Source organism: Clytia hemisphaerica, unplaced genomic scaffold (genome assembly GCF_902728285.1).
Source record: "Clytia hemisphaerica strain Z4C2 unplaced genomic scaffold, Clytia hemisphaerica genome assembly, whole genome shotgun sequence".
Taxonomy (NCBI): domain Eukaryota; kingdom Metazoa; phylum Cnidaria; class Hydrozoa; order Leptothecata; family Clytiidae; genus Clytia; species Clytia hemisphaerica.
The window spans coordinates 408,651-429,630 of NW_027103497.1; the positions used below are offsets into that span (position 1 = coordinate 408,651).

The 20,980-nt window shown below is 34.7% G+C and overlaps 2 protein-coding genes across 3 annotated transcripts; one reads left to right on the plus strand and one right to left on the minus strand.

Annotated features, from left to right (window-relative positions):
- The first annotated feature begins 1,738 nt into the window (after nucleotides 1-1,738).
- LOC136798754 (uncharacterized) lies at nucleotides 1,739-8,086 on the plus strand. 2 transcript variants are annotated; one of them, XM_067055422.1, is made up of 7 exons: nucleotides 1,739-1,835; nucleotides 3,192-3,300; nucleotides 3,611-4,321; nucleotides 4,516-4,567; nucleotides 5,509-5,652; nucleotides 6,510-6,752; nucleotides 7,433-8,086. In XM_067055422.1, the coding sequence occupies exons 3-7, from the start codon at nucleotides 4,010-4,012 to the stop codon at nucleotides 7,606-7,608; spliced, it is 927 nt and encodes a 308-aa protein (XP_066911523.1). In that variant the 5' UTR covers nucleotides 1,739-1,835; nucleotides 3,192-3,300; nucleotides 3,611-4,009; the 3' UTR covers nucleotides 7,609-8,086. The 2 variants fall into 2 exon arrangements, with proteins under 2 accessions (XP_066911523.1, XP_066911522.1); XM_067055421.1 differs by lacking the exon at nucleotides 3,192-3,300.
- A 3,464-nt stretch (nucleotides 8,087-11,550) lies between these two features.
- On the minus strand, nucleotides 11,551-20,724 carry LOC136798745 (uncharacterized). Its single transcript, XM_067055412.1, has 8 exons — nucleotides 20,593-20,724; nucleotides 18,699-18,731; nucleotides 17,447-17,791; nucleotides 15,174-15,332; nucleotides 14,301-14,756; nucleotides 13,586-14,053; nucleotides 12,711-12,831; nucleotides 11,551-11,887 (listed from the first exon to the last, which is right to left on the minus strand). The coding sequence occupies exons 1-8, from the start codon at nucleotides 20,636-20,638 to the stop codon at nucleotides 11,686-11,688; spliced, it is 1,830 nt and encodes a 609-aa protein (XP_066911513.1). The 5' UTR covers nucleotides 20,639-20,724; the 3' UTR covers nucleotides 11,551-11,685.
- Nucleotides 20,725-20,980: the final 256 nt, after the last annotated feature.

A 20,980-nucleotide genomic window follows, 5' to 3' on the forward strand; every position in this document is an offset into this window, starting at 1 on the left:
AGGTGGAAAATTAAAACAAAATATACCTAGGCTAAAGGTGCAGTATAAAATCTGGCCAGACTTTTTTGTTTCTATTTGTGTTATAGTTTATTTTATGGATTGTCTTTTAGCAAGCAGTCTGCACAGAGACCCGATATCTACGGCTAATTTCAAAATTTATTACCGTAGCTGATTTGAGAATTTTCGAACCGACCGCTGCGATGGAGTGCGGGTGAGATAGGGGAGACGACGAGATAAGTGTTGCGATTTATAAATGATAGGGTCTTACGAAAAGCTTCGTAGTTTACTCAGAAAATAAATGTGTTTTTAAAATTATTATATTATACTTCATCGCAGAGTTTCCGTAGAGAGTGAGAAGATGAATCATGAATTTGGTCAGTGAATTATTTTTCAAATTATATTTTCTTTTTGCATTTCATATTTTCCTGTATATATTTGTAGCAAAACTTTTAATTTCTTAGAAGAATTTATTTTATTTATTACTTACTAACTAGCTTTTTGGAAAATTTCAGTTTTATTTAAGTCATTTCCTATCAATTTTAATTTACAAGCTTTTTCACATTGAATTGACACGGATGTGAAGCAAGATTAGTAAGAAAGAGGAAAATAATTTTGTTTATTCAGGACAATATAACAATAGGGAGACACTGTCCTGATATGAAACATGTGTCTGATACGAAACGGAAACACCTATGTAAAAATAAAACCTTTAAATCTGAGGATCTTCAAACGTTTGAACAAACTCTGTGTCAAAACACACAGCAGTGTGTCATAAATATAACTAACTAACCATATATTGGGACGATTGGAAAAAAACAAGATTAAAAAATGGGGAGGGGATATATAAAAATTCCCATTATTTGCTATATAAGAAATTGAAAACTCTTCCATTATAAACTATTAAAATGCCGATGTTGAATCTCTCACGGCTATAGGTGGTTTTTTTCCGTAATATTTTTCTTTTCTATGCTTTACCGAAGCTACTTTTAACTAGAACAATTATAATGTTTTTCAGAAAAAAAATTTCCTTTGGCTTGGGGAGCCAGTAGAAATTACTGTGTGAACAGAGAAATAAATCTGATTTTAAGACCGATCATTTTCTTTGAAACAGTCTTTGTAAAGCGAGGCCAATTTAATCTTTTGTTTTACGGGCCAAGCTACCCAAAAAAGAGGGTCGGTCGGTCGGCGAAAAAATAAAAATAAAGTAGAATTTCACTTATAAAATCTAAAAAGGCAGCAAAAACTGCTACATTTTGACAAAAATCCGAAATTGAAAAAAAAAAAACACAAAAAGCTTGAATTCATGGATAAAATGAAAACTTGAAAATAAAATTCTCAAAACCTTGGAAAAGCTACAAAAATTTTGAAAAATTTGGCAGTCTGTAAAACAATGGAAATGAAAATGTAGTACCAAAATCAATTTTATTTTTATTTCGATTTTTGGAATTTCAGGGCCGGTCGAGCCCGTAAAACAACCAATCAGATACAGATTGAAAAAACTGAGGTTTATTTTTCCTTTTTCACATGAGCTTCCCAGTGGTTCATATTTCCCTCCTTGTTTTGATATTTTTTGTCCCATTCACAATTTCATGTTATTTTTTATAGTTTTTGTCTGTCTGGAAACAAGTATTTTGTTTTTCTCGATAGATTTAGAATTACCAAGGAATGTTAACCACAAAAGAGGACACCCGTCAATTTTTCGTTCAATTATTTATATATATTTAATGTTTTTTCTTAGATGATATTGAATATGAAAGGAAAGCAATTATTTGTAAGCATCAAGTTCCAACGACTAAAAAATTTTTAAAATTATGAAAACATGAAGATGACCCAAGGTAAGTGTTAAAGTTTTTTTATGATTCATACTTTGGAGTGTGGCTAGGGACAAACTACCCGCCGGGGGAGTCAGGCAGATTGAGCAACGGGTATGTGCGGCGGTAAAGGGTACGTTTTTTCAAGATAGCAGAAACGCAGCACTGTAAGGGTGGACTTTTTGATAAATGCACATCAAGATTAGAAATTTCAACAAATCTAGGAAAAATCGCAAAATTTTGCCCAAAAATTCTGATTTTCTTTCGCTGAAAGAGTTTAGAATTTGAAACTCTATAAAAGCCATTTTTTTCGCCGCACATACGGTGACACTTCCCCACTCTCCTTGGCAAACTAGCAATGTTTTTTAGAAATTGCCATAAATTATAATTTCGAACTTTCGCTTTCCTGTGGCTTGATAAACGAGTCGGTGGTACGTCACAAATTATAGCAAAAAAAAAAATTCAAAAAGGTAACAGTGCTCTTGTGGATGCAGAGAAAATTAATTATTATAGAGATTTTTCCACTGACCTTTATATAACCTGGACAAAGCTTCTCAATCCCAGCCAAGCAAAATCTTTGATTGGAGTTTTTTGAAAATTGGTACCCTAATGTCGGCACTACTCGATAGGGGTGTAAATGCATCTAGAGCGCTAGGTCTACTTTTCCTCAAATTCTTTTGATGATGTAGCGGCGTTAGACGTTAATTTTTAACATTGCAATAGCTTCTCCTTGGGTACCAATTCTAAAAAAACTCCAATCAAAGATGGCAGATATTGTTTGGTCCAGGGTTATATAAAGGTCAGTGGATTTTTCATGTTTTGTTGATGTTACCTAACATTCGCCATTATGGAATGTGATTATTTGCGTGCCTTTCGTGCCCTCGTGGGTTACGTGGGTCTCGTGGGTCCAAAAAAAATTTACGTGGGTATCTCGTGGGGAAAAAAAAAATAATGTGGGTATCTCGTGGGTCCAAAAAATTGCGCCAAGACTCTGTGTATAGACTCGACATAGACTCGTTTTTTTGGACCCCCGTAATTTTTTTTTGAACCCACGAGATACCCACGTAATTTTTTTTTTGGACCCACGAGATACCCACGTAAATTTTTTTTTGACCCACGAGATACCCACGAAGGCACACAAATCGAATGTTTGCTTCCATAATAGCGGAAGTTACGTAACTTAACAAAACATGAAGACTTCTATAAATTCAGTTACAACATTTATCCAAACCGAACTGTAATTTATAGGGTTTTGACGAGGCTTAATATTCAAGTTAACAATGTGGAAATTAGTAAACTTTGAACAATAATAAACTGATCGTACTGAAAAAGTTGATAGATTTAATGTTCCTTTAGCAGTCAGCCTGTTATATATTTTAGATTGTTAGACAAGCAACCCAGAGATATAAAACAAACATTAGATTAATGCATTGATATTCATACATGTATACCATCCATAATTCATTGCGGTAGTCATCAAACTGTCACAGTATGTATTCACGTGTCAATATACTGTAACCTAGTTACAATCCTTTTTTATCAAATTTTTAGATGAATTGAAGGAATATATATTTTGGAAAGTGAAAGAATAATAAAAAGAAAAAAACTATTTTATTTCAAGTTTTTATTCGAACTGGTTTTTGTTTTTCCGACGGAAGAAACAATAATTTAATTGCGCTTGAATTAAGGCGAATTAAGGCAACCCAGAACTTCCTCACGCAGTTAGTTTGAATCAAATTTTCTCAATGGCAATTTTTTATTTTATTGCTTTTAGTTATCAATCATTATTTGTGTTTTAGGAATAACAATCAGGAAATGAGAGGACAGAATTTTCCATTTGGAATGAGTTAAATCGATTAAGTATACATTATCTATCGTGACTGTCTGTCAGTTGTTGTCTGGTGTAAGGGACTTCTCACTTCTCGAGAGAGGACATTTTCCTTCAAGAGAGGTTTTTTGAAACTTGCTTGCTTTACAACATTTCCGAAGGACCTTGTTACCATCTTGAATTCGCTCAATAATATATTCTTTACGGAGACTGATAACCGCTCATTAAGTTACAAACAAGCTGGAATTGGTACCACAATTGACTGGAATTATCATACAAAGGCTTCAATTTAAATTAGTCCTGCTACCATTCTCGACTTACTTCGTTGGGCTGAAGCTCTCATTATTTGTGTCACCAAAGCATTCTCAAGATGAGTACCAGCGCACGGAATATCGTGACCACGGACATGAAAACTATTCGCGATTACCGTGAAGTACATGACACAGAAGAATTTAATGCATTTATTGAAATGAACGAAAAGAAAATGGCGGAACGAGAAGCGAATAATCGACGCGGTGATGCTGGATTTGAAAATGAACGTTCTACTAATAAAAAGATTGAGACCAAAAAAGAACAGAGAATCACAGAAGCTAAAGAGAAAGCTAAAGAACATAAAAAGAAACAGGAGAAAATTTTGGCACCGCCAACGCCCCCGCCCCAAGAGGAGGAAGAAGTAATTGAGGTATTGAATGGGTTTTGTTTCTCAATTTCTTTTTTTCATACCTGTAAAATTGTTGGGCTTTTCTGATTTTCTTGAATGTTACTTTAAACTTTAAATTTGGTAAGCTCAAATCAGAGGTATAGCTTGTTACACTTGATTTTGAGTATGTAGGTAAGATTGTTGATTTGAATATGGATTGAACTCTTTTCTTTTAGGAAGTGAAACCAATGATTGATGAAGAAGAATGGAAAAGGAGGGTGATGGAAGGTAAGGAGGGAGGTTTTTCTAAGTCTAAATTTAGGATGAATATTAAAAGGAGCGGTGATTGGCTAATGCAAAAGAATCGGGCTCTTCCAGAAGATTTTTGTACATTGGCGTGGAGGATAAATTGGGTATTTTGTCCAGGGGGGTAGTGAAAAATCTGCAAAATTTGTTTGTTTTAGGGGCAAACTTGCTCTGATTAAGGGTGATTTTGAATGTCCGGAGGGTCAAATAATGCTTTTCCGGGGGGGGTGAGATCCGTTGTCCGGGGGTCAAAATTCACAATGTCCGGGTGTAAATTTCCAAAAAAAAATTATATCCTCCACCCCCCCCCACCATATTCAATTTTTTTTCTGGAAGAGCCCATTCATACACATAAAAATTAGAACCTGATTATTTTTAAGCAAAAGGGAGCACAGTTTTAAATGTTCAGGTTGAACAATCAGGTCGGTCCATCATATTCGCCGAATCCTTTAAGAAAAAGAATGTGGTGTGTGGTAGAATGGATGATATGTTATGAGATTAGAATTGTTTCCTTTTGGGTGTCCTGGTGTCCTACTGGGAAAGGGAAATTCCGTATTGCTGGATGCTCTGTGAGATAAAGATGGTGTAACCAATGAAGTATAAGCCCGAAGGGCTAGAATTGAATCTCCTTGGTAGGATTTGAAGCCAACAAAATCCTACCAAAGTTGCACGGTCTGACATATTGAAATTATAATTTATTACTTAATTTAAAAAAAATATCATATACTCGAAAACAAAGGTATTGCTTGATTCAATCCGTCGTCAAGAATACGGTGCATATTTTAAGGCTTCACTTTTTCTTGCTTCTAGCCCTTCGGGCTTATACTCCATTGGGTGTAACCTTGACACTGACAAATATCAAGGATAGTAACTACATAAACTTTTTTTTCTGACCATTTGCTTTGATTTTTTTCCATCGACAGATATTGTGGAGAGTTTCCATGCGATCGATTTGAACGGAGATGGCAAGATTTCAGTGCACGAATTAATGTCTGCAATGAATGCTGCTGGTGAAGATGTTTCGGCTGAAGATATTGAAGATATTTTTGACGTCATCGACCTCGATGGTAAGGCTCCTTACTGTAGACTGTCTTACTGTACTCCTTATACTGTATTATCGATTCTTTGACAGATAATACCGAGTTTATGTATGTGTGTTTTTCAACGACGGAGACGGTAAGGTTCTAATTTGATTAGATCCTGACCAACTGAGGACGACGGTAAATCAGCACTTCTACCGTCCTCGATTTAGCGGGTCAGAACTGCGGGTTATTTATTCCAAATCGCTTCAGTCACTCTACAGTCCTCAAAAGTGCAAATACATAAACTCGCTAATTTGATGAAGGTAGCGGGGAAAGGATGTGCTCTAAATCTCATCAAAGTAAGGGTCTTTTTGGCCAAGATGTTTTAAACTATTTCTTCAAGAATTACCAGAGTCAATTTGGCTTTCGCACCAAACACGCCTTTTCATAAATCATTTAGAGTGCAACGACTGCCTCGTTTTGAAACTATTATCAAGGTGATTAAATCCCAATAACGTTTCTTTTATAAATAGAGTACCTTAAAGGAAGAAATTTTGGCGGAAAGAAAATTTGGCGGATTTGGCGGATTTGACTGAAATCCGCCAAATTAAGTTCCCGCCAAAATTTCTTTTTTCCGCCATCCGCCAAATTAAATTCCCGCCAAATTTAGTTTTTTCGTCCATCCGCCAAATTAAATTCCCTCTGAAAAAACTTTTTTGGCCATCCGCCAAATTAAATTCCCGCCAAAATTTCTTCCTTTAAGGTATACTAACTCTTCTGGAAATCGAAAAACAAGATAAGCGTTGCTTATGGCGTAATTATGAGAGATCTGTCATATGAACCAAATAAAAATAATGTTAGACTTCAATTACATTTCACACTTATATTCACACGTATTTCAGGCGACGGTGAGATCAGTTTTGAGGAATTCAAGGATGCGATGTACGAAAAGATGTCACAACAAACAGTGGACGAAGACCTTATTGGTGCGTTCGAAATCTTCGATGACGATGGAGATGGCTATATCTCACCAACAGAAATCCAATTGATGTTCAAGAAACTTGGTGAATTAATCTCCACTGACGAAGCTGTGGAAATGATGAAAGACTGTGATATCAATAAAGATGGACTTATCGATTTTGAAGGTACAAAAGAATATTTTTGATTTGTTATGATTGGTCGATGCAAATGATGAATGACTTTTTTGAAAATAAAACACCCCTGTCTCACAGCCCCGGTGGATTTTTTTGCCACCACAGTGAATCTCAATGGGAATAGAAATTATATTATTCCCAAGCTTAAGATATCCAGTGGGTATGGTTTTGGATAGCTTGGATAGATTTTTTAACATTGGATTTCGAATGGGGATGAAATCAAAATCAGATTTAAAGTGGGGCTGAAATTGCAGGGTATTTTGTCCACCGGGGACGAAAGAAATCAAATCCCTGGTTTGACTACCTTAAGTTTTTAGAATTTATTCGAGATATGGAGTTAGGTTTATAAGGCATTGTTAACTATAGGGAGAAGGAGACATTCGAGTTATAGAGGCTCGAGTTAAGCATTGGAGTAGTAAATTGAAATCAAAAATAATAGCGCTCAGCAATGCATACGTCATAATTATTACTTTTATTTTTTTTGACATTTGTACGAGTTGCAATCCCACAATTCAATGCGGCTCAATTAAAGATACGTGCAAGTTGTTATATATCTTTAGTCAAATGATTTAATTAACTTGCAAAAGAGATTAACGCAAAGGTTGATGGGATTGTAACTCGTACAAACACATTGAGAGTAATGATTGTGTCAAAAGTCTATTTTCGTTTAGAATTCAAAGCTTTCTATCTGAAGATTTTTGAGAACCAACCAACACTGGCTGAAATGATGATGCAAGAGCAAGAAAGAATTGAAAAAGAAGAAATCGATAAAGCTGAATGGGATAAATTGAACGCACAATTCCCTGCTTCAGGACATCCAGAATCTTCCATATTTGATTACAAATAATGATGAAAAGGATACGAAAAGGATGTTTTCCCCCTGGGTATAGAATGTCTACTTCGATAATGATATTCACGTACCATGATTCAGTACGTGTGAAACAGTTTTGATTGCCGTGAATCTCGCAAGCTGCTTGGAAGATAGAAAGAAGATAAGAAAAGATGAATTACAAACAAAATGGACAAAATTCAAATGACAAGATAAGCTTAATTTTAAATTGAAACATGTTTTACCAGTCATTAAAACATTTATCAATACTGGTAGCAACTTTTTGAATGAAACAACGAAGGACTGATCAACTCTTGTGTCATCAGCATTCAACGAACTGAAAAATTGACAAACCAGATGCACCAAAAAACAAAATATATATTTTTACAAAGATATTGTGAGCCTACGACAAAAGATTTTTCGTTTATTCTTTTTTTATTCTACAGAGGAAAGTTTTACTTAAATTTTGGTATATATAACTTTAAAATCGGTTCACTCAAGGTTATGTTAAAAAAACTGAAATTTTGACCAACCAAAAATGAAAAAAAAAATAAAAACAGTAATTTTAATGAAGAATCAACGAGAAATCTTTAACCGTAAGCTCACGATATCTTGACAAACCTGTATACTTTTTTTGGTGCCTTGGCACCCGATATAATAACGATTTGACGCTTTTATCAGCATCATTAAATTTGACACTATTCATGATTTGAGATCAGGATTGGTGTATTTTATTACTGTCAATTTAAAAAATTATTTATAATTTAAAAATGAATGAATTTTACAAACTTAAATTTGTCTCCTGGATGACTAGGTTTACATTGTAATGGGTTACACGTTTTTTTTACAAGAACAAACTATATAAGAACATAAGGCTTTGATGGCTAAAATGTTAAGAACAAGTTAAGAACATTTTAAGGCTTTGTGGACTCAAAAACACCAGTTTTCTTAGGAAAATGCGTAATAATGGTCACAAAATGGTGAATTTTAGACTTGAAACTCAAAAAGTTAAAAACATCCCAAGGTTTCAAAAATTTTGGATGTTCTTAAAAGTTATAAAAAAACGTGTATGTGACAGTATTTCAGGCTCTCTTAATTAAGAAACACAAATACTGTAGAAAAAGTAGTTCTCGCTTAAGCGCGTTTACCTTCATTTTACATTTACTTGGTGCAATTTTCTTATATTCCACTCGTGAATATCTTTTTAACGAGCCCGAAATCACTGACGGATTTAAGGGCTCTGACCATAATCGGAAAATTGATTTTAGTATTTGAAAACAAAAGTTATAATTTAGGTTCTTTAACACTTTCAACAAAGAATTACCTTTATAAATTGCTTTTTAATCAAATCCCTTTAGAGTAATTAAGAATTTAATTGCAGAAATGATGTTATGAACTTTAAAAAGACGTTAATAATATGTTGCATCACCTTCTTTTATAAAAAGTGCTAAGTTTTAATGGGTAATTAACCTTTTTGTTTCAAAATTTCTTTACACTGTCCGCAAAGAATTGAACTATTTCAAATTTTGCGGAAAATTTTTCTAAAAAGATGTGTCAAAAGTTATGACTGTTTTCTTAAGCAACATCCAGATGAAAAACGATTAAAACACTATTTGAAGATTTGCGACAAAGAAGCATTTACAAAAACTTCCGCAAAAATTTTCATGTTGGTAAAAGATACACCATCTACTGCGAAAAATTTTTCAAAATGTTTTTTCTTCGCCGAAACTAAGCTCTCAAAGTTGAAATACTCTTCCTCGCAAAAGTCTTCATTTTCTTCTTCATCAAATTTTTTCAATGCAATTTTTGAATTTTCGATTCAGGAATAGTTGTCTAAAAGAATGTATAACATGCCATGGTTTGTTGGTTACATCCGTCAGAAAACACATTTTCACGGCAATGAAAACATTCACTATGTCACCCTCTAAAGAGCAACTACGTCGGTAACATGCGAAGGAGTTTCGTTGAATCAGAGTTGACGTTCTAAACCGAATCGGGAAGAAATTTTCGCGAGAAGAAATTTTCGCGGAATTTAATTTCGCGAATCAGAGTTTCAAAATGGGAAATTTCGCGGAATTCATTTTTAATTTAATTTTAATTTTAATTGAAAAAAAGACTTTGAATCAGATTTCTGTTACCAATCATCTCTGTCAACTACAGTGCAGTAATTTAATAAGTTTTCAATAAGTTCTTTTTGGGGTAACCGCGGTAAAAAACTGCACTGAGAAAAAATTTTAATCATAAACTTTCTTCGAAATATTTTTATTACATTGTAACAGTTTCTGCCTGACAGATTCCATTATGCATAGTTGTCTATTTAGCCGAACTAAAAAAAAAAGCTTATCATATAATCAAATGTAAGCTGCTTAAATGTTAAAGATGTTTTATCAATCTACACTTCAAAAATTTTGACATTAAAAATTCATGCATTTTTTAAGAAGCATCATCATTCACCATCAGTCGCGTACAAAGTTGTATTGAGATATTGAATTCCAATATATCAAAACTAGAATAATTTTATTCATTCTTCATTTTTTGATTTCAATATTCAATTTTTGATGAGCTCAATACACGACGCTTAGATTTTACACAGATTATATGATAAGGATCGGCTACAAGAAGAATATGTAAAACTGGTCAAAAAGTAACAAGAAACTCTCTCGGCAGTTCCTGTATTTGAATATAATCTAGTTAGGGCAGCGGCAACCATATAATGTAGACTTGAGTAGCATTACCACAAGCGCGAAGAAAATGAGGAATTTTCGGAATCTTGTCATGTATTTATTCATTATTATTAGCATCTTACTTGTAATGTATTGGTACAGATATCGCATTGGATGGAAACAATTTTACGGTACCGAGAACACGAGATATGAGTATGTCCAATTCAACGATACCAACAAATCAAACAACATTATAGGCATTTGCCAGAACGATCCACAGCTTCTTGACGAATCATATTGCAACAATAGTAATACTATCAGCTTTGGAACTGTTACACCTAAATGTTCTTCAAACTTTGTTGACAACGCAGTTACCGAAGTCTTTGGTCTCGAAAGTTGTAATGTGGAAAATCGAAAGAAACCACGTAGTGAATTGACTAACGCTATTTATTGCTTTCGTAGACGAAATCGTGCTGGATTTGAGAAAGATTTTAAGAATATTTTCCCGAAAACGTGTAATTATGTAGGTAGCCATGTTGATTATGGTATTACTGAGGTCCCCATGCCTAAAGGTGTCAAATGCATTCGAAGGTATACCATGTTACGGCATCCAGTCAGACGACTGAAAAGTGCTATCAAGTACGGTGGTGGAAAGTCTTTAGATTTCATTCACAAAGATTTGTTATACGCCGGTGATAATCACATGACTCGTGTTGTTGCCGGACAAAGTCTTTTATGCAGGACTATGCCAAAGATTGATAATAAAACTGAAATTCTAAGAATTGCAAAATATAATTTACAATATCGTTATAATTGGTTTGGAATTGTTGAAATGATGGAGGAAAGCATGGAATTGTTGGGATATCGAGGCAAAAGCTCCAAAATTATTCAACCAGCATTATCATCGAGTGGAGGTGCCTCATTCACTGATAAGCTCATTCTAACAAGACGTCGTCATTTCGAGTTAGATTTAGAATTGTACGAATTTGCTATGGAATTGTTAAAATGCAGATATGAGAGGCTCAAAAAACAGAAAGAAGAGAGTAATTTGAAAAGTTTGAATAATCCTTAGATCTGGAGCGAAGACCTTGGACAGAAGAAATCACCTTACTGGAGTCGATTTTGAAATTTACTGGACAGAGCCAACAACACTAGCCACAAAACTAGCATAGGAGTCAAGATATTAACTAAGAAAGGAGCGAACATTGAAATTTACAACTCCAAATATAGATATCGGCTGTATCGTTGGCCTTACTGGAAAACTTTTCCAACTGAAAGAACTGCGTAATGATGCTCGTTACGATTGATTGATGGTATTTCATCGAAGTCACGTTAAAAATATCAATTATGATTGGAATATAGTTTTATAAATTTTAATGAAAAATTAGTTAAAAATAAAAATGTTTTAAAAAAGTTTTTATAAATATAATCATTAGTTGAAATGATAGGAAGAAGACATGGCCATATCATGATACGACGGTGAAGGGACGTCTCGATATTTAGTCGCCTCCACTCCTTGTGGTTGGTGGAGACTGTGCGCACGCATGCGCTTTCCTTCCGTGAATGCAATCTGATTAAAATTCGATTCGTTGAGTACAGAATCTGTATCATATGCTTGATTGGCCGTATCTCCACTAGAAAACGAAAATGATGAAAATTAATTGATTATTTCAAAAGATTGAGTTTTAAAATGATACAGTATTCACAAATCTTCGATGCCTCGTGGTAGCGAAAAGAGTTTTCTCGCTATTCATAAGGTGCAATAGAATTCCATCTCTCGTGAAATACACTTGAAAAACCATTGAGAATGAATCCACAGATTGAAAATAAAAGTCCATCACCAAATTCCGAAAAAAAGGAAAGCTTTTTAATTGGTCATACTAAAAGTTTCGTAAAAGCCTTACACTTTTTCTTGCTTGAGAAAGGATGTATTCAATTTTCGAAATTCTGGTCCCTCGGGGTTTAAACTGCATGCTTAAAAGTATCATTCCATCTCCGCCTTCAGGAATAACTTTCGGACCACGTTACCGTTCCGCTCCGTTCCGAAACGGTTCCGAAACAAGTGTGAACAGCAAAATTCGAAACGTCAAAAAGGAAGACGTTACAAGAAGGCAAAACAGATCGAAACGATTTCGCTCCACTTTTTTCATCGGAACGGAACTGCTCCGTTTTCTTGTTCTGAAACGTTCCGAACTCAATATAAACATACTCAATCCGTAACGAAAATCATACTGTAGCGAAACGGAACAGTAACGTGTGAACATGGTCTTAGACTATCGAGATATAAGTTACAGTAGCGTAGACAAGGGGAGGGGCGCAAAATTGTTTAGGAGAGCAGCTTTTTATGACACAGAAATAATCTATTCATAGTATAAAAAGATAATTACTGTGTCATAAAAGTCGCAAATTTTTCACCCCCCCTGGTCTACGCTACTGAGTTACGTGATAATAACTTACGACTCATCGTTGGCGTAGTACTGAGCACTTCTTCGTTTACGAAAGAAAATGATGAGAAAAATACAACAAAAGAAAACGAATAATGCCACTGCTACTGATACCAATACGATCGTCAACTTGTCTGAAAAAAAAACAAGAATGATAATTAATAAAAGAAGAACTTTTCTGTTTGATTGAAATCGTAACCTTTTTTAGACTTTGTTCTCGGGGTCGGTTTGGACGATTTCCAAACTCTTCATAGGCAGTTTTAGACTATGTCGAACTTATCAGAGGAAGAGATTTGTAATTGTAATTTCATTGTCTTTTAACGAACGTTGCACTCCTTCGCATGTTTCCGACGTACTTGCTCTGACTGTCTTAAATCTGCCAATGTTCGTGTCCAGTCCTTTAGCTAGATGAGAATGGACTTTTGAATTTATTGGATTGAATTTCGACAAAATTGATAAGCATTTATAAAGGCAACCATCAACATAAAATTGGGAGTAGCAGGATCCTTTCTTAATTCTTATGTTATAATTATAATTGATTATGAACGGGGGGTGGGGTGGTACTTAGGCAAAATGGGTGCCGGGTATGTGCGAGCCATAAGGGTCCCTTTTTCACACCCTCGAAAGTCTCTCAAAGGGGTACAAAAAACATTAAAAAGAAAATTGAGTCTCTTTAAGGGTCCAAAAGTCACGAAATTTAAAATTTCCTCTCTCAAAGGGTTCTGATTTTTCCCAAATTTGGACAAAAATCGAGTGAAAATGCGCGGAAATTTTAAGAAAAGTCTCTCTAAGAGTCCCAAAAACGCCAATTTCTCCTCTCTCTAAAGGTCGATCTTGGATTTTTTTCGACTCGTCACCTTGCAAACCTGGTACCCCCTGTGAACCTACCTGATGCTGTTGTTCTTCCGCCTGTCGATGTGGTTGTCTTTGGTGGTGCTAATGTCGTAGAAGTTGTTCCCGTGATTTTAGTTGAGGTGGAAGCTGTTGTTGTCGTTGAGAGAGGTGACGTCGTTGTAGTACTAGTTCTTTCGTTCGGGTCGAGAGTCTCTGTCGTTGTTGTTGTGGAGGACGTCAATTTTGTTGTCGTCGTCGTCGTTGTAGTGGTTGTAGTTCCGTTTAAATCAGGTTCTGTCGTCGTTGTTGTGGTGGAGGACGTCGCTTTTGACGTTGTAGGTGTTGTGGTCGTAGTAGTAGTAGTAGTTGTTGTCGTCGTTATCAATTCACAAGTGACGTCATCAATTTGTATATAGCCCACTTTACACTGACAACGAAAATTCAAACCTTGACCAGGGGTCGGTACGCATGTTGAAGAGACGCGATCACAAGAATCAGAATCCAGGGCACACAGATCAGATCCTGTAAAAGGTTTGGAGAACAATTAAATATTAACATTATACATTCCCAAAATGGGAAATTTACAGAAAATAAATATTTCCTGGTTATTGTTGAAATAGATTGACTTTTATATATTTACAAGTTTACAGAAAATTTGGTATTTTCTTTTGATTTCAAGGATTGAGTTCTGGAAAGTAACATTAGCATGATTTTAAATATGCCACACAAAAACCGATTATTTTGACCACGTCAATAAAAAAGCACTTACCAACGACAACAACAATTTGTTCAGCTACAGGAAAATAATCCACCAGCGATCCAGTTCGATTTGTTTTCACTTCCGAATTTAACTTCTCATAAACACTCGTTTTATTCTCCACCGAGTCATTTTTCAATAACACAATAAAATCAACAAAAACGGAACCTCTCGATAATGCTAGAATCTTAACATATTCATCACTGCTTAACCCTAATGTTTTATGTAAGTCTCGTTCAAGTGAACCAGTCAGTTCTTTCGTTTTCGGATTATTCGTGTCATTGTACTCAGACTTATAAGTGAGGTTCAGTTTGAAGGCTACCACTTCAACAATCCGAGGTGCCGTGACGCATGAACCATTTATGCTGACGTAAGCAGGTAAACAATCGCAGCGAGCGTTTTCTGTTACATTGTAATTTTCGTAACATTTCTGGAACTTTTTGGCGTCACATTTGACTTCTTTACAAGCTGAGAAAATAGAAAGGATAAAATAATCATTTAAAAGTACATTGACCCTGCATCATGGTGTTGGAGTATTTAGTTCTTAAGTAGATATATTGTGCCAGGAAAAAAGCGGGACATGTTATATATATAAAATTTAATCATCAAAACAAAAAATCTTTGTGCAAAAAATTGGAAAAAACTAATGATGAAATGTCGAGGAAATGCCAAAAAAATGGCTTTCCGGCTTTTTTTTCTCGAAAATCAGGCTCTTTTGGGTACTGTCATTTGGCATCATGATGCAAAATATCAGAAAAACTGGTAATAGACAAACGAACAGACAAATGAACAAATGTTGAATTAAAAGACCTGAGGTAGGTCCAAAAATTGAATAATTACAGATCATAAAAATTTTAATTTTAATTTAAGGCTAAAAAATCTTACTTTTAGGACATTCTTTGATCAAACAGTCAATATTTTCTGTGATTGTGTTTGAACATCGTTCAGGCACATCGAAAAGACAAGTTCTTGTTCGGTTCCGTACACCTAGTCCACAATTTTTCGAACATGATGAGAAATTGCTCCATTGGGAATAACCGTCACCTAAATCAAAGTAAATATAGCGGTAATGTTTAACGATAGAATGAAAAAAAGGATTGATCTAGACAGACTAATTTTAGTAGTCTATTACTATATACAATCATATCATAAAGATAAAGCCATTATCTTAAAATCCCAGCAATGGTTATAATTGATACCTCACAATTTTCGTGTTCTCTTCGTGAATGTCAGAGGTCAGTATACTTTCTCGAGGTTTAAAATTCTCAGCCATATGATTGATTCTATGGCTCTTTCTCTAATACGGTTTGTATGACTAAGGGAGGTCCTTGTGTTTAAGATCATCGAGACCACGTTCACACGCTACGGTTCCGTTTCGCTCCGAAGATTCTGTTCAAAAAAGAATGACACATTGGAGAAATGCAATTTTTGTTGATTTTAGATAATGTCTTGTAACTTCTTAGCAAATGTTTCATGAGAGAGGGGAAAATACAGGATTGTGGATTAGGACTCTAGGAATTCACTGGAATTTCTTTTTTATCAAAATGTGTAGTTTTGAGGCTAATATTACCCTTTTTCTATCATTTTTTGAAATAGCCTCAATTAAGCACATATTGAATATCCACATTTGGAACTGGTTCAAAGTTGAAGATCACAGATTGAATTTTTCTAAGATATACTTATGTGAAAGAATTTCAAGTGATAAATGTGAAAAATTGTGGCTCGAACTCGCTGTATTGATATTTTTTAAGTAATTAAAAAACAATATAGCAAATAAATAGTAGTGATGAGAATAATGATGATCTGGTGCCCTTGAAAATTAGTAAAAATAGAACATATTTGAAGTATTTACTTACTAATTTGTGAATCATGCGGCTAATATTCACACTTTTTTGAAAAAAGGTCCTTATTTTAAATGGTAGCCACACCCATTCACAAAAGAATTCCAAAGACCTGAATTGTAGAGACTATAGCTTGATGATCAAATTTTCACTTTCTGAATTCAAAAGTATCAACTAATAGTTGCCCTGTGATTCTACGTGGCTAAAAAGACTTGCTAAAATTTCCGGATTGTTAAAAAGGCTACCCACATTTTTTCACATCATGAGTGAAAAAAATAACCTTGTTGAAACTTTCGAAAAATTCATTGGCTTTCTTTTGATACCTTGCCTGCCTTTCTTTAAATTTGATATGTGATTAATTGTGGCAATAAATGACAGGGAAAATCTATAAATTAGGCTTAAAATGAAGAAAAACTACTAGTTACTAAGTATGCAAATAACCACACATTTTAACAACAAACATACAGGAAGTATTATAAAAAGTGTTTCTATGGAATTAGCCACATATTTAGCACAATATCCCAAAATTTAAAAATTACAGCTTTTTTACATGGTGAATAAAGTCAGTACGTAAAATGCCTGTTGAAACGTTTTTCCTCAAGTCAAACATCACAATTGCAAGGAGTATTTAGCCACTTAAATTCACATTTCTGATGCTGTATCCTTAGAAAATGAAAACAAAACCATTCAATAAGTATCATCTGAAGCAAAAAAATTTCAAATTCCACGATTATACTTTTTTATTCAATACTTTTGTCTCTGGGTGCATTTTAAGTCTATTAACCACATTATTTCACTTTCAAGGATCAATAGCCCTCATTTTTTCACATAATCTCAAAACTTTATTATTCAATATAACCTTTGCAAAATTTGGGTGACTGATCTTTTAAATTGAAGTTGCTACACCTTTTTGAAATTAGTTGGTAGAATTAGCCACTCAAAAAATTAGCCACAATCTTTCACACACTTTAAAGGCTAATTACTAGCCACTGAAGATCACTAGAAATTTCGTTTCAAATGCAAAAATTTTTTTTGTCATTTTGGGACCTGGGAATTAATTTTTTTAACTGTAGCCACAAAATATCACATTTTATAGGCTTTTTAAAATCATCACTTAAAAAGTTGAATTATGTCATTCTTTTTTGAACACGATCCGAAACGAAATGAATAAGCCATTATATTGGTTAAATTCAAGTTTTACGTCACTTTTAGCCAATAGAATGACTTTATTTCGTTTCGGATCGAAACGGAACCGTCACGTGCGAACATGGCCCGAGACAAATCACCGATGTTCATCCTTCATAAAAATCTTTTTACCTTCTAAAACCAAAACAGAAGATTTGACGGTCACTGTTCTCTGAAACAAACACTTCAATTCAACAGTTTTCTCAATATCATCTAATCTAATTATAACCGAATTCGATATTTTACGAGGTCGTATTACTGCTATGTTTTCGTAAAAGATTGTTTCATTATCATGACCAATTATCGTGCCACACTCATCTAATTGTGTCGTAAGCGTGAAGTGTGTTTGATTGACACTGGCCACACACCTTGTATCACGTAGTGTGACCAGGATGGTTGATTCGATATTTGATGTTTGGTTCTTGGGAATATGCAATGTCATATTGTTTGATGAACAATCGAATGCCATTTGGTCATCTAGAAAAAGAGAAAACCATAACTGAAGAGTACCTTTAGTGTATCTCAACGTTTATCGCTTCGTAGTACACTCTATGCGCATTGTCTGTTTAATAAAAAAATTACGATGAAGTATGATTTATAAATAGCAACACTTCTCTCGTCGTCTCCCCTCTCCCACCAACACACCGTCGCAGCGGTCGGTTTGTAAATCTCAAATGAGAAAAAACAATGATAACAGACCCTATACAACAATGAATTTTGAAATTGACCATAGATATCGGGTCTGTATACAGACAAGAATTAATTCGACTTCATCAAATTCAATTTGTAATACACTCTCTGGACTAAGATTTCACCGTTATTCCTTAGCGGAAAAAGACCAAAATCCCAGGTAGCTAAAAAGTTTGGAAAGTTACAGTTTTGACTCAACGCGAGATATTTTCCATACCTCTAGAAAAACCATTTCCAATCTTCAGCTAACCTATACTAGTCACCCGCGTTTTTAACGCAATTAACAGGATGAAAATCTCGGTTTTTAGTGAAGTACTTGCATATCTTCAGTCTTCTTTGATAGTATTCTGGCAAAGTCAGCGGAAAAATCCTCCGGAAAATACAACGACATCTTAGTCGAGTCTTACTCAAAAGAACGCTAAATGAATACCGTGAGATCGGCTAACTTGCATCAGTGGAGGCTAGCATGCATAGCCCTCAAATGACTGACCAATCAAAGCAAAATTTCAAAACAAATGAACTACGCAGCTTCGCTCGCAGCTCTACTCTACCATTTTTGTTTTGATTTAACTTTGTATTTTAAGGACCAGACAGGTCATTCATTTGAGGGCTATGCATGTTAGCCTCCACTGATGCAAGTTACCCGTCTTCAAGGTAAATAAAGAAAAAGTGAGGAATCAGATTTTATACTTACAATAAAGTTCTCCATACACTGTGACGAAATGAACTGAAACAAATGAGAAAAAGCAGCTTTAAAACGATAGCATGTTTACCTTTAACAATTCAAAAGTTCCTTTAACAATCAAAATGGCCCAAATCACAAAAAAGTGGCTATACCACAGCACCACCTGAATTTAGGTGATTTTGGTTGTTGAGGCGACTTTTGGATTTTCAAATCGATCTGATTGTAAAAGCTCAAAATTTTGATGAAATTAATTTAAATGAACCAATCAGTGCTCCTTTGAATTTTGAAGGAACTTTTAGATTGTTATGGGTAAGTACGGTACGGTAGCCCTTTAGGAGATTGCGCACAATCATTTTGATTGTGTTTGCTCACGGAAATGCCTAACTTTCTGAAGCCTAATTTTCAACTACATCGGAAGTCCTGGTTTTTTCCGCTAGAAAGTGGCAAAGGAACCTGAGTGCAGATATGAAAATCTCAAACAAAACGACGGTATCAGGTCATAACAAAAGCCCTGCATCAGTAGTTAATTAGACATATAGGCTCTTCTCGGGTGAGTTAGGGCGTGTCTAGATTAAAAAAAATCACAAATCCCGAATCCGCGACCAATAGCACCCATTCTCAGGGATTCACTTATGGATTTTTAGATGACCTATACCTTAAGGTTTCAGGACCCGGTTGAAGAAAGTGTGAATTATCACGTCATCAAATTATGACGTCATAAATCGTAAATTAGCTCTAACTCTATAAGTACATGTCGAATCTTTCTCAAATTTGGACCAAAGATGCATCAAAATTTTTTTTCTCAAAAAGTTACATTTCAGTTAGATGCAGCTTTGGTTCAAATTTGGGAAAGATTGGACATGTATTTTTAATATTATAGCCAGTTAGCCACACTAGCGTCCCGCCAAAATGCGTATCAAAGATTAATGCTGCGAAAGCGCTATATCGTTTACTTGACTCTCAAGCAAAAAAATGCACCGCAAAACTTCTAAAGGGATTCATGAAAATATAACCCGGCGCTTTTTAATGAAATTAGCATTTTCAAAAACTTTTAGAAATTGCCTAAAATTTGAGCCATAGATGAAAAAATTTGAGCCAAGCCAACCTTGAAAACTAATTTGAAGATCAACTTCACAAGAAAAAGATCTACGGGGGAGGCGGAACCCACCTAGATCCGCGCACTGCCGGATAGGCTATCTCCCGGAAATTTTGCCGGACCTCAAAGAATGACCCATTTACATGTGCGTAATTGTTTTTACTTTAGCGTATAAACAAGGCCTTAAAAATCGAAGAGCTGTCTCGGGAATTGAATGACAAATTTTGGTTGGTTGATTTTGGCTGCTGCACGTTTTATTTTGTTTCCAACTTTCAAGTTTTAATTAATATTGTCTTGCGAACTTGATTCAGGTAACTCTCATCCTTGTTGTTGAAATGTATCCTGTAGATGACTGATGTTGTTTTTTCTGAAAGCTAGATTTCCTAGTGTGACTAACTGATAGCGATTATACAATTCATGACGTCACCAAATTCGATCAAATTATGACGTCATGATTATAATTTCTTTAATAATTAATTTTTAGGTTAATATTTAATTACGAAACCACCGGGTCCTGAAGCCTTAAGAGGTACTTTAGAGCCCTAAGTGGATCTCTGAATCTGACTGCTATTGGTAGCGAAAACTTAGGGTAAACTGTTAGGTTTCTGAGACTTGCCCTAAGTCACTTGAGTTATTACTGTCACCCTAGTGATCGTGTCACCACAAAAAAAATTAATTTCAAAAGATCCCATCATAAGTTTTTTTAAAGAAAGCTGCGATTAATGAAGATGAAAACGACACTTTTGAGGAAAGATCACTCATCCATCCAAATTTTTAAATGATGTAAATAAAATGAAACACTCTTACCATGACTCAACACCATAAGAAGCTTCCATAAATTTATTCGAAACATCTATCTTGCTAAAATATTACAAGTCAAAAAGATTAAATAATCCAACACAAACGTTCTCATCAGTCTCTCATATATCTTTCTTGAAAACTGCAATATTGAACATTTTTCCGTGATTTCACTTCTTGACATGAGTCAGTTACTCAATTAGTTTCAAGTCCCTTAGGAGTCGACAAATGAAAAAGTCAAGTTAATTATAAAGTTATTATAAAATCGTACATGTAATTATCGGGTAAACAAAAGTCATAACCCAAGATTATTTAACATGGTAGCAACATAATGAAAACGAGATGCAAAAAAAGGCGAGTAGAGTTTCTTCTATAAACTTCAAAACTTCAAATTTTT

Coding starts and splice junctions, on each gene's coding strand:
- LOC136798745 (XM_067055412.1), bottom strand. CDS start 20,638: ATGTTTCGAATAAATTTATGGAAGCTTCTTATGGTGTTGAGTCATG. Junction 18,732..20,592: donor TCTTATGGTGTTGAGTCATG/GTAAGAGTGTTT, acceptor CATTTGTTTCAG/TTCATTTCGTCACAGTGTAT. Junction 15,333..17,446: donor TTCTGTTTTGGTTTTAGAAG/GTAAAAAGATTT, acceptor ACTTTGATTTAG/GTGACGGTTATTCCCAATGG.
- LOC136798754 (XM_067055422.1), top strand. CDS start 4,010: ATGAGTACCAGCGCACGGAATATCGTGACCACGGACATGAAAACTATT. Junction 5,653..6,509: donor TGACGTCATCGACCTCGATG/GTAAGGCTCCTT, acceptor CACGTATTTCAG/GCGACGGTGAGATCAGTTTT. Junction 6,753..7,432: donor TGGACTTATCGATTTTGAAG/GTACAAAAGAAT, acceptor ATTTTCGTTTAG/AATTCAAAGCTTTCTATCTG.